Source organism: Rhopalosiphum padi, chromosome 2 (assembly GCF_020882245.1).
Source record: "Rhopalosiphum padi isolate XX-2018 chromosome 2, ASM2088224v1, whole genome shotgun sequence".
In the NCBI taxonomy this organism is placed as follows: domain Eukaryota; kingdom Metazoa; phylum Arthropoda; class Insecta; order Hemiptera; family Aphididae; genus Rhopalosiphum; species Rhopalosiphum padi.
Window position 1 is genome coordinate 56,900,136 of NC_083598.1, and position 18,712 is coordinate 56,918,847.

The following is an 18,712-nucleotide window of genomic DNA, read 5'->3' on the forward strand; positions in this document are numbered from 1 at the left end:
TAAATTTATGAGGTATTACACGAGGCGCGTTTTTTTATTGTGGTGTCCCCAGTAGGCCTAATCCACATCGTAAGCGAGAACGCATTATATGCAGGGGCGTATTTAGGTAGGGGATTTGGGTCCAGTTGTCCAGAACGGCAATTTTTTAAAGATTTAGAGGGACGGAAAATTTTTATTTCATACTTTATGAGTACTGGCGCAGTGACGTCAATCATTAATAATTTTCACAACAAATGTGTGACATAGAGGTATAAAATACTATAATATTTATATAACATGGTATTCTATGGTATTAACAGTTTGGCCACTATTGCGCGGCGTAGAAGTTTTTTAATTTTTTTTAATGGGGGGGGAGGCGGAAAAATATGTGTTGCCCTTATCCTAAAATTCCTAAATACGCTACTGATCATATGAATGCATTCAAATAATAAAAAAAAAATATACAATAACTTAAATTATGTGGATATTAATAATACTATATAATATAAAACGGGTAATGTGTATAATATATGTGTGTTGCCGGCCGGCGATAGTCAATGTGTTGGATGAGTGGATGAGAGATGAGCGCTTATGCGTAAAGGGGGGACAACTAAATTAAGATGAGCTTCTTATTGATGCTGTCAATCTTCCTCCGGGTTGAAACGAAGCCGAGTGCCGACACATTTCCCATCAGCTTTGTGACAAATTCTTCTTCACTAATAAATATTATATAATTATATATAGTATACTGTACCTACTACGATTCTAAAAGTTATAATATAATACAAACAAATCCTTTGGACAGTTGATTATCAGTTGAATTTCTTTTTGCTGCTGCTAGACGTCCTCCGTGTTGAAATACAGCCGAGTGCTGACACATTTTCCATCAGCTTTGTGACGAATTCTTCTTCACTAATAAATATTATATAATTACATATAGTATACTGTACCTTTTACGATTCTAAAAATTATAATATAATACAGACAAATCCTTTGGACAGTTGACATTAAGATGAGCTTCTTATTGATGCTGCCAATCTTCCTCCGAGTTGAAACGAAGCCGAGTGCTGACACATTTTCCTTCAGCTCAATGACAAATTCTCCGTCGGTGGGTAGTCCATGATCCAGCCAAATGTTCGGTTCCTATAAAACTTCAACTAATGTGCTGATTAAAATGTAATTTAAATTTATAGTAAAATTTTAATGTTTAAGAAATCTATGTTGGTGTTCTTTTATTTTTGAATTTAAATTAATTTGAAATTTTATATTCATAATTTATCAGTTAAAAATGTAAACAAGAACTAAAAAGATTATAGTATATTGTAGTTTAACTTTCTGTTCGGTGGCCACCTTTTTAATTCCTCTCTCTCTTTTATAAGAAAGTTAAACAGCACAATAACTATAAAAAATATAAATTTAAACATACACAAAGACGAACTAGCTTTGTGATAAGAAAAAAAATTGAAAAAATTGATAATTTATCAACGTATTATTAAAATAAAAAGAACACCTAAAACCGTAGTACAGTATATTATCTGAAAAAAAAACCATAAAAATAAAATATAATTTAAGTAAATATTCATAATATACTGTACTACTGTTCAAAAAATTATAGTATTAAACAAACACAGCCCTGCGACACTTTTTTTCGTTATTCATCAGCTTCCTAATGATACTGCCAATCGTCCTCCGGGTTGACATTATATAAGGATATAGCGTAATTATTTCAGTATTTTTGTTTTTCCGATATTATGGCAAGATCTGAAATTTTTTGTTTTATTTTACTATTTACACCAAAAGTACCAAATTGATCCATATTTGCTACAAGAATTCATGACAAACAAAAAATAAACTACATAATTGTAAGATCATTATACATTTTTCGCTACGTCCACGTCCAGGATCTAAGGTGTACTATTTTACTACTATTCTAATATAATATAATCGCGAATAATACAAATAATACATGGTTGTTATTTCTCACAATTTTTGTCTACTATAACTAATGAGTAAAATAAGTAGGCATTGTGTACTATTTTTTCATTGGACCCTGGAGAATAAAATATGCGTCTACATCAACTACATCGTCCGACTAGCGTGGATTGTTCATATAAATTTATATATTTTATTTTAAGTTTAAAAAATAATTTTAATCCCAAAAAAGAATAATAAAAAAAAAACTTACTTAAGCGTCGACTGTTCCAGTGAAACCGAGTTGTGTCAATCTTCAGACTATACGTAGTAGTGCACCGCCGCCGAAGAAACTGCAAATTTTCTTCATATCGATCTTCATCGTGATTCTAAATGAGAATAAAAATTCATTTTTATGAAAATAAACAGCACGAAATGAAAATGAGAATACTTGTCATGTACTTCAGTACTGTTCATTAAGACTATTATAGAATTGTTAATCGTCTTCGACGAATGTCGTCGATTGTCGTATACTACAGATGACAAATATTATAATATGATAAATTTATGGTTTTTTTTTTTATAGAACTCTTTGTGATATTATACGATCTATTTTATATTTTAGCTGTTTGACATATGAACGTAAAATTGAAACATTTAAACTATAGACCAAATCTTTATAGATATTGCAAAGTATTAATATTTTATTCTAATGAAAATGATTACAAATTATTTAATTTAATCTATAAAAATAGTGAACTAAACAAAAATAATTATATTATTGTATATATTAAAAAAAAAAGAATTATGATTTATGATTAATATCGTTATGTTTCTGAGTTATTATTTCTGCATACTTTTGGTTTTAATCGCGCAGTGCTTTAACTTAATCTTACATATTTTTACATGTAAACATACATATATATATCTGATATATCTGATATATCTGATATATTATATATATGTAATTCATAAATTTCCTTTATTATGGTTTCATGTAACAAATAGTACCTAGTCAATGCTTTGAGAAATTCAATTTTCAGTACCATTTTACAAAATAATCAAAAATTACATTAAATTAAAGATAAAGAAGTAATTATTACAGTGTTGCTTTATACATTAGTGATTAAGTTTATTACTGTAATTAGTGTGTGAAATTTGAATTTGAAAGAGACAGTCAGGTTGACTAACCTTCATTAATAAGTATAATTTTGATTGATATTGCTAAGTATTTTATTTTTTTTTTTGTGTAAAGTTTGACAAGCTAGATTTTTTCCGAAAACAATGCATTTATCATAATTATTATTATAATATAATTTATACCGTATTGTGTTCTTGTTATATACTTTTGAGTTAATAGGTACAACCCTTTCGTAAAATAATTTGAATAAATAATATCTTAAGATTAATCTACGTATGTCAAAAATGTCATTATGTACAAAAAACTTTTATGTCACTACAAATCATGTTTTAAATAATAACAAAATATCGTAAATATACATAATTTCAAAATATTTTGAAAATATTTTGAAAAATTACTATTTGTAAGAAATACTCTACAAGAATTTAATTAAAGTTTTAAGTATCTAAGATTATTCGTTTTTGAACTATAACAAAATATAAAAATTATTTGAGAAAAAATATTTATTTTTAGGGTGGGTGTATAATAAACATTTAATAAGTTATAGGTATAATACTGAACTTCAAATAGTCATAAAAAATAATGTGACTTTCCAATAAAACATATTATTTTTGTTTTAGGTAAAAAAAAACTAATGAGAATTAGTACATTTAATTTGTATATAAAAAGACAATATTATATAAATATCTGATGAAAAAATAATTTGAAAATTGTACAGATTTAGACAAAATTTTGATTTTAAACGTTTATAAAAATATAATATCGTGACTATACATTTTTTATTGCAGTAATTTAGTAACTGATGAGGAACACTGTATTAAATTTTAATTTAAATTTGTTATCAAAAATTTTTATCGGCTTAAAAAAAAAATAAATTTAAAATCAATATAGTTTTATTGCTACGTCCAGGATCCAAGGTATAATTGACGAATTTATTTTATTCTTGAATATTTTTTAACTTTAACCTTCTAGAACTCTCATGCCATATTCACAAATTAAAAACAGTTTGTGGACCAGACAAAAATAAAGATTTTGGCATAAATCTAGTTTAGCGGCCACTCGAATTTTTTGATTTTTTTTTCGGAAACCTATGTATTTTAACGAGTCTTAAACGATGGTGTAAAAATAAATTTGCGGAAACCTCAGAGCCGGTTCCATATTCCGGCTCTGCAGACTCAACAGAAGTGTCGTCTCTAACTCCATCGACAGGGTCGTATACTACGGAACATAACCCGAAAAACTCTGCTAGAGGTCAACATTTTTTAACCGACTCGATTTTAAAAACATGTACTTTGCCAAGTACCCTGTGTAGAAACGTTTTTTACGACAGTATTGGCTCATGGATGCTTTAGCATGACGCCAGTAAAAATTTCGTTTGGCCACTAAACTAGATTAAACTAGTATATAATTTCAAAATTAATAATTTCCGCAAATTTATTTTTACACTATCGTTTTAAACTCGTTGAAATACAAAGGTTTCCCCAAAAAATTCATTATATAAAAGCGGTAAAAATGTAAAAAAATTGTGTCACGCGTATGGGTAAAAAACCGAAAATCGTGAACTTCGTAAGTCAATAACATCAAAACTAATGGTTTCCGCAAATTTATTTTTACACCACCATTTAAGACTCGTTAAAATACATAAGTTTCCGAAAAAAATATCGAAAAATTCGAGTGGCCGCTAAACTAGACTTGTTCCAAAATTTTATATTCTTAAATTATTTACTATGAAAAAAAATATTATCTAGAACTTTAAAATAATAAAATATTAAAAAAAAGATTTCATCGTTTAAGAATTTAAAACGGGTCGTATAAAATAACCCACCGGTTGCCGGCTATCGGAAATCAAAAATAGGTCTAAGTAATCGGGGTGGCAGCTTGTACAAGTCAATAAATATTTATTTAAAGTATAAAAATTAAATTTATTACTACCCTAAAATTATAGGAAAATTAACCTACGTAAATATCCTTCGACGCTTTTCGGCGAAATCAAGTTGTGTCATATTAAAGTTCAAAGTGCACAGCCACCTAAGAAACAGCTAGCTCTTATTTCTTCATTCGTCTTCTTTGCGCTTCTGAATGAAATCATTGAAATTTTTTATGAAAATGAGAGCACTTGTCATGTACTGAAGGGTGTTGTTTGACGACTGTTCAATAAAATTATTAGAATTGTTAATCGTCTTCTACAAACGACAACGATTGTCGTTTGCCATGGATGTCGGATGATAAATATTATAATTTTTTTTTTTTATAGAACTCTTTGTGATTTTATAGGATTTATTATTATATTTTAGCTCTTTGACATACGTAAAATTGAAACATATAAACTAGACCAAATCTTTATAGATATTGCAAAGTATTAATATTTTATTCTAATGAAGATGATTACAAATTATTTAATTTAATCTATGAAAATAGTGAACTAAATAAAAATAATTATACTTTTGAGTATTTAAAAAAAAGAATTATGATTAATATCGTTATGTTTCTAAGTTATTATTTCTGCATTATTTTGATTCTAATCACGCGCAGTGTTTTAACTTAATCTTACTTATTTATTACATTAGATGCAATTACCTCTGTCTGTAGATATTGTGTCTGAAGACACCTATCATAATAGAAAAAAAAAATCATACATTTCGTTTATTGTGGTTTCTTGTAACAAATAGTACATAGTCACTATAGCCAATGCTTTAGGTAATCAATTTACTTTTTAAACTTAAAATAAAATATATTCATTTTTATGAAAAATCCGCTACCCGGATGATGTAATCGATGTAGACGCATATTTTATTAATTTATATATAAATTAAATAATATTGAACTTCAAACAGTCATACCTAATATAAGTTTCCAGTGACCATTTTATTTTTGTTTTTGCATTAAAAAAACTAATGAGAATTCCTATAAAACATTTTAAAATTGTAGATATAAAAAGAAAATATTTATATGAATACTAATGAAAAAAATAATATGAACATTTTTAAATTTTTAAAAATTTGTAATAATAAAAAAATAAAGAACATTGTTTAAATATATATAGTTTGAAAATATTTTTAAAATAATAACATAAATAAGAAATAATCTCATAAAAAATTAGTTAAGACTTTAAGTTATCGGTGTATAAGATTATTTGTTTTTAAACTATGTATAGTATTATAGTCTATAACACAATATAAAAATCGTTTAACAAGAAATAGTTTTTTTTGGGGATGAAAAATTAATACTCAATAAGTCATAAAATATTGAACTTCAGTCGTAAAAAATAATGTGACTTTCCAGTAAACCTTTTATATTTGTTATATTTAAAAGAACTAATGAGAATTATTATATCAAATTTGTATCTAAAAAGACAATATTATATAAATATCTGATGAAAAAATACTTTGAAAATTGCATAGATTTAGACAAAATTTTGATTTTAAACGTTTATAAAAATATAATATCGTGACTATACATTTTTTATTGCAGTAATTTAGTGACTGATGAGGAACACCGTATTCAATTTTAAATCATATTTGCTATCAATAATTTTTATCGGCTTAAAAAAAAAAAATTTAATTATTTAAAATTGTTAAAATGTTTTTATAATTATACAATGTATAGGAAATCATAATGTAGACAGTTGGTAAAATTTTCAACATTCTATGATTAGCATTTTTGAATTAAAACTTAGTAAATGAATTAATTTTGTTGAAATTTTACAAGTATATTATAGCGTAATGATTCCAGTTTTTCCGATATTATGACAAGATCTGAAATTTTTTATTTTATTTTACTCTTAACCACCCAAAGCACTAAATATATTAACTTTAACCTTTTAGGACTCGCATGCCATATTCACAAATTAAAAACAGTTTGCGGACCAGACAAAAATAAAAATTTTATATTCTTAGATAATTTACTACGAAAAAAAATATTATCTAGAACTTTAAAATAATAAAATATTAAAAAAAAGATTTCATCGTTTAAGAATTTAAAACGGGTCGTATAAAATAACCCGCCGGTTGCCGGCTATCGGAAATAAAATATAGGTCTAAGTAATCGGGGTGGCAGCTTGTACAAGTCAATAAATATTTATTTAAAGTATAAAAACTAAATTTATTACTACCCTAAAATTATAGGAAATTTACCTACCTAAGTATCCTTCGACGCTTTTCGACGAAATCAAGCTGTGCCATATTAAAGTTCAAACGTGCACATCAGCCACCAAAGAAACAGCTAGCTCTTATTTCTTCATTCGTCTTCTTTGCGCTTCTGAATGAAATTATTGAAATTTTTTATGAAAATGAGAGCACTTGTCATGTACTGAAGGCTGTTGTTTGACGACTGTTCAATAAAATATTAGAATGGTTAATCGTCTCCTACAAATGACGACGATTGATGTTTGCCATGGATGACAAATATTATAATAATATGATAGATCATATGTTTTTTTTTATAGAACTCTTTGTGATATTATAGGATTCATTTTTATATTTCAGCTGTCTTGCATACGAAACTTTTGGTATCTAATTAATTTCATACGTAAAACCATAATAATTGTATATCCTGAATTTTTTTTTAAATTATAATTTTATTATTTCAATAGTTGTTTGGTAAAATTTCTCACCAACAAATAAGACCATCTTCGACCAGCATAATTTTACATTATACACAATGTATTAATGCATTATACATTGAAAATTGAATTCAAATTGTACAAATTCGTTATAGTGACATACTTAACCTAGTCTATAGTAGCTATACAGCAGTTTACGGGTTGGCTGTACTAAATGATTAATAATTTTAAAAATATTTAAAAGTTGAATCATTCAAAAAATATTACATACTAAATAGTTAATAGATTATGATCTACGTATAATAAAGAAGGACTTACAAAATCAATAAAATTAATTTCTAAGTACAAGTAGTTATTCACATTCGACTCGTTATATACACATGTGACTATATCATTCCAGTTTCGGTACCGTCCTGTTTAGGAATAATACATACCTACTCATACTATTTATATAGGTTCTATAATGTTAATATGTTCAGATAATTTGCGATCTTAATATATATATATATATATAATATATATAATAAATGCATCTATTTATGGTATTATGTTATTGTTATTTTAACCTATAAGTGTATAGTCAAAATATTTTGAAAATTATTATATGTATAAGAAATGCAAACATTAACATTTTCGAAATTTTCAAATAACTACAGTTATTCGTTTTTAAATTACTAAAAAAAAAACAAAAATCGGTTGAGCAGAAATAGTTTTCACAGAAATGAATATCTAATAATGTCATCAAAATTCAAAATTCAGACAATTATAAAAAAATATTAATGCGTCTTTTCAGAAAACTTTTTATTTTTGTCAAGTACTCGGTCAGTTAAAAATGAAAAATGATATTTATACAATTAATATAAATATAAATTATTATATAAAATGGGTCTGGTAATATACTAATATGAGTAATATGACGATTATGTATTTTTGGTTTCACGTATTTTATGCATCGCGCGTTCGGGAATAAAATATGCATACGTATACGTCACCCGGCGTGTAGCAGATTTTCCGGTGCAATAAGTATGTATTTATTTTAGGTCTAAAAAAGTAAATTAAAACTCCAAAATTATAGAAAATCAAACTCACGTAAACATCGATTTTTTTTTTGTGAAACTTAGTTGTGCCATATTTAATGTCCATACGTTCAGTAACCACATCGCCGACCCAGGAACACCTTTCCTCGTCCGTCTTTACCACGTTTCGAATTGAAGATATTGAGATATTTCATAAAAATAAGCTGAACAAAACGGCATATGCGTGTAAAATATTATATATATTAAAGTACGGTTTAACGATTTGTACGTCAATTTTTTTCTCCGTTAAAATTATTACAACCGTCAATCGTCTCCGACGAATAGCGAAGATTGATGATTACCATAGATGATAGATTAATATGATAGATCCATAGATATCCATAGATTATATACTGTATTATTATGTTGTAATATTATTATTAGCCAGACATTTAAATTTATTCGGGAGTCTGCCGTTCGAGAGACTCAATTGTGTACTTATACAAATTTTATATGCAAGGCAGAGGGCGGGGTAGATTGTATAGATGTTGTTCAGGACATTGAGACTAGACTCTTTCAAAGTTTCTGCCATTGGCATCGCATAAATTAGTAATTAGTTACTAGTTAGACATTTTTCGCCCGTATTATTATTGAATGACACCCGTCTTCTCATTATTAATGTAAAAATATTATAATATTATCAATAATCAATATTAATATCGAAAACCATCATAATTATTTTCCAAATAGACAAAAATATTAAATTATAGGTACTACAATTTTCTTCAAACTTTTTTATTGCTTTACTACCTTTTTTATGGTGAGTTCGCCATCTCAAAGACCCCTGACGAGCCGCCACTGCAGGTGTTAATACATTTATGGCATAAACAGCTTAAAACTAATCTACATAATATTTTGAATACTTCTCTGTTAGTGGTAATAATAATACAAGATGTAATACATACAAGGTGTCTTTAAATAATATTTTTGTTATAACTTAAAACAAAATAGATAATTATACCTATATAATTGTTATTTTTCGTTAAAATATACAGTTTTGTCAATATTCAAATTTGGTATATGTACTAACAGTAGCGCCGAACACGGGTATGGACTGGGGAAAATTCCCCAGAAATATTTATGGGTGGGTGGGTGATAATCAAAAATAGTTTGTTATTCAGTATCTTGTATGTATATAGTTAGAAATAAATATAGTACCATTCGAACGTAACTAACTAAACATTTTTTTAGTAGGTGGGTCTAACACCAGCATTTTTTTCCGCTAACATGAAATATAGATCGGCGCCACTGGACTTACGACTAACCTCTGAGACTGGGAGTGAGAATATAAATTAAGTTAAAACTTTTAAGCAATAATAATTATATAATAGTACCTATAGTTATATAGTTGTTCTAATAGTTATATAGGTACTATTCTGATTAATATAAAAAAAACATAAGATGGTGACCAGACATGAGTTATGGCTATTTTAACTGAGAAGTAACATTTTCAGTAACTTCAGTTACTACATTTTAATTTTTTATTAGATGTATAAACGAAACCTAACATTATGAAAGCTTTATTTATGAAATAATTTATGCGTGTATTATTAAAACATTAGGTTATAATAGAAATTATTTTTTAATTGTCTATTAAAAAAAAATTATATGGATTACGCTAGTTAATAACTGTTATACTAGTGTTACTACGATGTAATAACGTAAATCATTTAAATACATTGATAATTAAAAATTAATAATACTAATTACAAAATTAATTAATTTGTAAAATCCTTATGATTATTTTAATCCCCCGTCAATTAGATCCTAATGCGTCATTTTAATCTCGCGTCAATTGGATCCTCTTGCGTCAGTTAGTCACCGGGATCTAGCTGTCGAGGGATCTATGTGACCGTTCACCCGCAGTACCATCAGCTCATTTAATATTTATCATTATCATAATTTCGATTGTCGATATGATAACGGAGGTAATCAACTAAAAGTTAATATGAGAACAACTTCTATTTTTTGTATATTCATATATTTATGTATATAATAGCGAATCTACATCAGTATTCAGTAATCAATAACCATTTTTTATTAATTGTTCGTATGAATAGTAAGTAGTTACAACCTCAACCGTTAAAAAAGTTATTTATCTGATATCGTGCTGTGTTGCTGTACTTTGTGGCATCACTTTCAGACTTTCTTCGACGGAAACACACGGACCACGGTACAGATTGTGATTTTTTTTTTTTTAAACCAAGAGAATCGTTTGTAAAATATTATAATCAATATAAAATTTTTTCCAACCAAATACGAAACAGCAATGAGTGAAAAGCGTAGTGTCATGTTTGTGTGTTTGGGTAACATTTGTAGATCTCCAATGGCTGAAGCAGTGTTTAACGAGGTGGCTATGCAAAAAGGTGTAGCCGACAAGTGGTATGCCGAAAGTTCTGGTACCGGTGGATGGCATGTAGGGTGTTCGCCAGATCAACGAACAATGACCGTACTAAGAAATAATGGTATAAAGTACAAGCATTCGGCACAACAGTTTAACTTGGATGACTTGAACAAGTTTGATTTTGTTTTTGGAATGGATAAGAGTAACGTGGACTTTATTAATCGAAAGAAACCATCAGACAATACAAAAGCACAAATATTAATTTTAGGGTCATTTGATCCAGAAGCAGAAATCACTGGAAAAACCAATATAGAAGACCCATATTTTGATTCTGATCTTCGAGGATTTGAAAAATGTTTTCAACAATGTATGAGGTCATGTCAAGCATTTCTAGACCAATATCAATAAAAAAAAATATTATAACTTTTATTAAATAATAACAATTATAAATAATAAACATTGAAACAGAATGATTTTTTTTAAGCTTATTGATAATTACTGAATATAATAATATGCATGAATATATTAATACAATAATAAAATGTATACATATGAAATAAAATTGAATAGTTTACTTATTTAAATTTTTGTTTATTTCGGGGATTAATAATGACTTGAGAAAACTATTGCCATTTGTAATATTGGTGGTGGCAATTACATATTCAATTGTAGCTATAAAAAAAATTAAAAATTAATTTGTATTCATACAAATACAAAATAAGATTTGGCAACTTACAATCTTCAAGTGATGATAAGAATCTGAGAGCAGATATTTCTGCAAACGTACATCCTCCAATAAAGAATACGAGCACGACTTTTGGAGAGTCTGCTAATAAACTGATATTAGTTGCTGTAAAAATAATAATTGAAATTTATTAATATATAGTAACTACTAAAATTATTACAATAGATGTTATGTTGTTTATTTTTGTAGATAATAACATTAAATTATTTCTAGAAATTAATTCTATTAAGCACAGGCTGCTCTTCCAAAAACATTCTAAGTCTGTGACTATTTCCTTTATTCCTCGATTTTTAAATTGTTTCTCAAAGGCTAATAAGTTACTCTACTTTATATATTGTTGATGATGAAGGCTTACTATATGTTATTGATAGGTTAATGATCATGTTACTATAGGTTAATGATCTCAGCATAATCTAGAATTCAAAGTTCACCTTCATAAGTTCAATACTCACATTGATAACAACTTGCAAAGCATGGAAAATTAGGATTTTTGAAGTATATAGGCACAAACTTTAAGTTTACCACAACTTCTTCTCTCAAAGTGCTATATTACTTGTTTGTTTGCTCTATTCTTGAATATAATCATATAATCTGATATCTTCTTACAGTTATGGTAGTCTTTAACTTGAACACATGAATCATAATTGATTTTTTGAATTTTAATGCAAATGTACTGCATATTTATTATACTTTACGTATGGCTATAATCTTGTTCTTGAACTTCTTACACTTAGTGTGTTAATGGATCGCAGGGGTGTGGCCAACTTGTTTTTTTAAATAAATTAATTTCAGAACAAGTTGATGCAATAATTATAAGTTTAATAAATAAAATTAATTTTACATGCCAGACAATGTGATACTTGTATTTTTTTTTGTTCCTTTTTATGCACCTATCACATTATTCACTTGCAGGATAATACAGTTATCTAATGAAAATTCATCTTTTTTATTGTTTATATATTGTGTTCTGTGCATCTCAGTCGTCTCATATTATTGAAATATACATTTTTGTATTTTATTTTATCTTATTAACATTTATTATTTTAAACCGTTATATTAAATTGTTATAAATTTATTATTGCATACTGCTGTAAGTTTCAGCTCATCTAAATAATAATAAATAAATAAAATACCTTGATCAACATCAGAATTAACATGTTCTACAATAGGTCCAGGTAATAATGGCAGAACGTCAGACAATATTTTACTGTCTGATTTGGAAATATGTTGAATTAATCTAACACTCAGCGGAGCATAAATCCCATAAACATAGTTAATATCATCTGGATCAACTTCACTCATTTCATAAACATCCAAGTTTAATAGACGACGGCAAACAGCATAACTTCTTGAATTTGCCTGTAATAAATACTCGTTAAATAACATTCTATAATATAAATTTAAAGAAATACATTTACTTGTATTTTAATTAGACCAGCATTTTCTAAATGGGTCATTGTTATAAGATGTTTGAAACCATAAACTTGAATAATTTCTCTCTTATAATATTCCAAAGTTTTTTGCTTTAATCCTGAATTTACAGCAGATTGCATGCATATTAATCGCAATACCTACAACATGTATGAAATATTTAATAAAATATTTAACTATGTGTGTTAAAATGATCTTATAATTACTGTTATGAGATCAAATTTGTTTGAAATCAAATCTTCAATCTGAGGTAATACTTTGTCTGACTCAATACCCAAAATTAGTTCTTGTTGTACATTTATTAAATCACGAAAACTAGTTTTGTCAGTTAGTTCTTTAATTAGTCCAGCAACTGTGGTATCTAATTAACACATAAATTAAACAATCATTTTTAGTCAATATAAATATTCATAAATAAATAAATAACTACCAAGCAAAATTAATTACAGGATGATTACATGTAGAAAGTTGTTTTTTTAGTGCCAGCATATAAGGAAGTCTAGACACTAACTGTTTCATTTCTTGAACAGTTTTACCACTTCGATTTTCATCATATTCTGAAGTAATGTGTTTGGCTCTTTTACTTAAATTCATTAATACTGCATTAAAGTGTTTATTTCTATTTAAATACAATCAATATAAATATTAATGTTATTTATTCAACAAACTATAATCTAAACTTTTAATAGTATTTCTCTAACGATGGACAGTGGTATTTTTTATCATTTTTTTAATAAAAAAAAAATTCAGTTTAAAAAAAATAGTAATCATTGTCTTTATGTGCATAATTTTTTTTGCATTTTGAAAATTCATTAAAGACAGTGAGTAGTAATTACTATTACTGGTGATTAATAACAACTGTTTATCATTATTACTGCCTCTGAACAATGTAAGACTAACAATTTTTATAAAAATCAGTGAAAAAAAGTAATCTTTGTTATGAGAAAAGAAAATATCTGTAAAATTAAACTGATTTGTGAACTATTAATACTTCTTAATGTGGTCCATAGTATAAAAAAGGTAGAAAACACTGATTTATAAAGACTTATTGTAAATCAATTAAAAATATACCTCGTTTCAGCAAATATCTCATCGTTTGAATTTAATACAAGTTTTTTACGTGTTAATGTATTAACATTATCTTCTTCAGAAACAAATTTGTCAGCCGGTAATTCTACAGTACCTAAAACAAAATTTAATAATACAATTAAATCAAATAAAGCCATTATTTAAAATAAACTTACAACAATCAATTCCAAAAAGCTCATCAATAAGTCCTTCAAATGTTAACTGAGTAGCCATTGGTGTCATTAAGTCAACAGAACGGTCAATTAAAACAAGATGATCAATTGTTTTATAATTTCTATTTGCTTTAGAATTAGGTTTGCGAGGTTCTAAAGATATTTTAGATACTAATTCCCAAACTTGTTTAACAACAGGACCCTTGCCAGTTATGCGACCAATGCGCCCATAAAGATCTTCTAGGTTAACAATTGCTTGTGCTACACGGTATAAACATGTTGGATCATTTTCTAACGATAACTCCTAAATATAAATAAAATAATTATAGTCAGCAAATTATAATACAAAATCTAGTATATTATTATTGGTAAGAGCAAAAATAAATATTAAATATACTGCAAAATATCTGTAAAAAATTTCAATTTATTAATTGATGCACATTTTTTTCTCATCATTTTTGAATATCAACAGTTATATACACATATTTATCAACTTTTGTATACAAATTGAATATCTAATAAACTTTGCAAAAGTAAATAATGTACAAGTACAAGTGCACACAGGTTTCCCACATCAAATTTTAGACACTTGTATTAAATATTTTTGCGGGCCCTTATAACAAAATTTTGTATTTACTATAAATCATTATAAGTCAAGAATAATAATCATTTTGAGAACAATAATGTGTTTTTTATTACAATATTATTTAAATGAATTAAATTCAGTTTTGGACAAATCAAGTGTGTAACTTACAGAGTATTGTACAAATACTTATCAAATCTAGCCAAGGACTTGCATTCTAATCAAAAATAGTTATAACCCATTAGAAGTAATATGGATGTCCAATGCCCATACACAATAATTTCTAGATAAATCATATTCAATGATTAACCCACAGATTAACATATCAGATTATATTTATCATACAATATTAGATAATTTAAAATAAGTAAACCAAAATTTCAAAAATTACAAATTAATTTTAACAAACCCTTCTATTACCAGTCCAATCACTTTCCACACTTGTGAGGGCCCTGTATGCATATACATACTAAAGCTAATAAGTAATGGTTTAGTTACATAAATACCTTGTAACAATCATTCATTTCCATTGACATAAGATCATTTTCCAAAGGAAATAAAAAACAACAAAACTCTTCAATGAGAACAAAATTTCCTAGAACTCCTTTTCTCTGAAAAGTTATAATTATTATTATTTATTTATTTACAAATATATATAGAGAATATAATATAATGTATAATAGGCCACATAGAGCTAACTATAACATTAATTGAACAACTATTTTTTTATAAATTTATGTTAAAAATATAAACATACAATACAATATAAATTGTTTATCAATGATACCTAGTAATCAGAACTCACTTCTAAACGTTTTTCACATAATAAACTGCGAGTAGGAACAAAAAATAAATGATATTCCCTTTGTTTAAGATCATCTTGATTTTCCCTAAAACAATAAATTTATTTTAGTTAAATGATTTAAATAATCTACCATGAATAGGTAAGCGTGATTAGAATTGTTGTTAGCATAATATTATTCAATCATTGAACATTGAAATGCATGAAACATTTGTTAAATATATCTTCTTAAAATTATTTGAACAAGTAACTTAATAAACACAGAATAATAAGTTAATGGTAATAAAACACACATACTTATGAATATTATCACATATCATATCCATATGCGTTAAAAATGGTCTTGTAATAAATATAACATTTTTGACCTTTTCACGAAAATTACTTAACTTGCCAGTGTTTAGAATAAATACTTCTTTAACATCATGTTCACGTAACAGACTATAAGTAGCTATCAAACCAATAGGTCTTGTTAGTCCTTCATCCAAAATTATAACCTGCATATTATTTATTAATTATTTTATCATAATAATTATATCTAAGCAATTCTTAATTAGTGTTTTACCTTAGGACCATCACATTTGTCCAACAAGTAAATTAAATCTTTAGCTGCGCTCTCTTGAAGTAGACTAATATTTACTCGACTACTGGTTAAATAGTTGGACATAGTACAAAACTAAAAAATTATTATGATGAACATAAATTTTGAAATAATAAATTAAGTTCAAAATTAATTATAAAAGATTTGTATTAAAAGTGAAAATAAACAGACATTATTTACTAAAAATTTTATTCTAATTTTCAATTTGCAAGTGTATTAATAATTAAATATTAATATTATGATTTCTGGTTTGTATTTACTATTTTGTATTTTGTAAAAAAAACATAAAAATAATTAAATTATTTTATTTTTTTTAAGCACATCAATCAAAACATGTATACGGTCGGCACTATCAAAAAAATAAAAATATCTATCAACAGTTTTGATAATAATGTAGTTGGTTACACTGTTAACCGTATGTTTAAGTCGATTTTATTTTCTTAAAGATAAAATGTAATAAAAGGTAAAGGTTACAAATTTGTTTGCGATTGCGAAGTAACTAAGAATTAAAATTTTGTGATTTTCCCTAAACTATAAATCTTTCAAACATTAAACATCTTAGTATTTAAATTAACTTTTTTACCATGTTTGGCTTATCGAAATTAGCTCAGCCTTTGGCCAAGCAATCCCTACAAGTAATATCCAAGAGAACAAATATTACTGTTAACGGTCCACCTCAAGTCAAAATGCCAAAATGGGTAATACATTACAAACTTTTTTTTCTATTGTAATTGTTTTATACTTATATAATATATTTTGTCTTTTTAATTTTTCCTTGTATTAAATTTATTTAACTTAGATTTTGTATTAAATGTAATTTGTAGTATGTGTGTGCAATGTGCTATTTTATGATTAAAACTTAAAAAACAACAAATATAGCAATATTTTTAATTTAAGATACATTTATTCAACCTAAATAATGTATATTAAATACTAAAAAAATTATTTATTGATATAATTTTATTGATTTTTGTTAACAAATAATTGCAATAATTTTTTTTTGTCTTTTTCTAGCAACAATTGCTTATTGGAGGTACTGCATCTGGATCAATCTTGATCATACCTATTTGGGTTCTATATGATTTAAAGAGCCTTCCACGGGCATAACCACTATACTTCATGTTTTTGTTGCATTATTATAAAATTAGATATGTACTATGTAAACATTTTTTTCTATCGAAATAAAATGATATTGTAGTTAAAATACTACCAACTGTATAACATTATGTAGTTTTGATTATTAATATTACCTTTAATTTTTATTTATGTTTTTGGTATTTTAAATAATATAGTAATAAAAATAATTTTATTTTAAAGTTATTCAGTTAAAATAATTTCAGATTAATAGGTAAGTGAAACATCTTTATTTTTGTATTCATTTATTGAATCAATATACAGACACTTAAAACACTGTTTTTAATAAATAGAATGAAAATGATTTAAAAACTTCAAATAATATAGTATAAAATTATTTCATAATGAGTACATGAAAATCTTATTCTCACTACATTTTGTTTATTGTAGAATAGGCAAAGCGTTATTAAAAAACTACACTACTCAATGGTTTGGTGTTATAAACTTATAACAATGGTGTTAACTGTTATTGACAATAACATACTATAATAATATATTTCTCGTATGTTCACATATATTGATACTACATCAATAATATCACTTATAAAAAAAGTATTCAATTATTTTACTTAAATAATAACTTCCTGTACCTATTTAATTATACATGAAATCTAAGTATAGGCACCGAATCATGAATTCAATTAGTTTTAAATTTTCAACTTTCGAGATACCTAATAAGTATAATACTAGGTAACATTGCAAATTATTTATTGTATGTTATATACAAAATATTAAATAACATTTATTTTTATTTGCATTAAAGCAGTTTTTGGGGAATTAAACTAATCTGAGTCTCTTTACTCTTAAAACCTTTTTAATGTTAATAATGGAATTATTATTTATTAATTCCAAGAATAAATAATTGTAAATCGAGTAACTTCTTAACACTAAACATATAAGACAAATTTTGAATCGTAATATAATTATATACTATGGCGTTGCTGCTAAAATAAAATGAAATTGTATTTTTTATCATAGCTATTTTTTTTTCGTATTACCTTCCAGCTAAGCCGCAGTGATTATGGATAACAATTAACAAGAGTATAAGTCTTGGAGATTGATTAAAAAATGATTTTATAGAGTAGACATCGTCTCGTAATATCAAATTATCATAACAGTGATATAATAATTTAGCATGGGCAACGGCTGTAAACTGTATTATT

The 18,712-nt window shown here is 26.2% G+C and overlaps 2 protein-coding genes and 1 long non-coding RNA gene across 6 annotated transcripts; 1 reads left to right on the forward strand and 2 right to left on the reverse strand.

Moving 5' to 3' along the window:
- Window positions 1–80: 80 nt before the first annotated feature.
- LOC132921709 (uncharacterized) lies at window positions 81–2,468 on the reverse strand. 2 transcript variants are annotated; one of them, XR_009660929.1, is made up of 5 exons: window positions 2,342–2,468; window positions 2,165–2,279; window positions 966–1,740; window positions 770–891; window positions 81–695 (listed from the first exon to the last, which is right to left on the reverse strand). It is a non-coding gene; the product is annotated as an uncharacterized LOC132921709 (long non-coding RNA). The 2 variants fall into 2 exon arrangements; XR_009660930.1 differs by having other exon boundaries at window positions 962–1,740.
- An 8,116-nt stretch (window positions 2,469–10,584) lies between these two features.
- Window positions 10,585–11,590, forward strand: LOC132919999 (low molecular weight phosphotyrosine protein phosphatase-like). 2 transcript variants are annotated; one of them, XM_060981986.1, is made up of 2 exons: window positions 10,585–10,841; window positions 10,988–11,590. In XM_060981986.1, the coding sequence occupies exon 2, from the start codon at window positions 10,995–10,997 to the stop codon at window positions 11,418–11,420; it is 426 nt and encodes a 141-aa protein (XP_060837969.1). In that variant the 5' UTR covers window positions 10,585–10,841; window positions 10,988–10,994; the 3' UTR covers window positions 11,421–11,590. The 2 variants fall into 2 exon arrangements, with proteins under 2 accessions (XP_060837969.1, XP_060837967.1); XM_060981984.1 differs by having other exon boundaries at window positions 10,587–11,590.
- LOC132919993 (vacuolar protein sorting-associated protein 33A) lies at window positions 11,414–18,683 on the reverse strand. Of its 2 annotated transcripts, none has more exons than XM_060981973.1 (13): window positions 18,548–18,683; window positions 16,380–16,490; window positions 16,112–16,311; window positions 15,818–15,902; window positions 15,519–15,623; window positions 14,433–14,733; window positions 14,260–14,371; window positions 13,647–13,807; window positions 13,395–13,549; window positions 13,176–13,328; window positions 12,891–13,116; window positions 11,749–11,862; window positions 11,414–11,684 (listed from the first exon to the last, which is right to left on the reverse strand). In XM_060981973.1, exons 2-13 carry the CDS (start codon window positions 16,479–16,481, stop codon window positions 11,584–11,586), a joined length of 1,815 nt encoding a protein of 604 aa, XP_060837956.1. In that variant the 5' UTR covers window positions 16,482–16,490; window positions 18,548–18,683; the 3' UTR covers window positions 11,414–11,583. The 2 variants fall into 2 exon arrangements, with proteins under 2 accessions (XP_060837956.1, XP_060837955.1); XM_060981972.1 differs by lacking the exon at window positions 18,548–18,683 and adding an exon at window positions 16,587–16,739.
- Window positions 18,684–18,712: the final 29 nt, after the last annotated feature.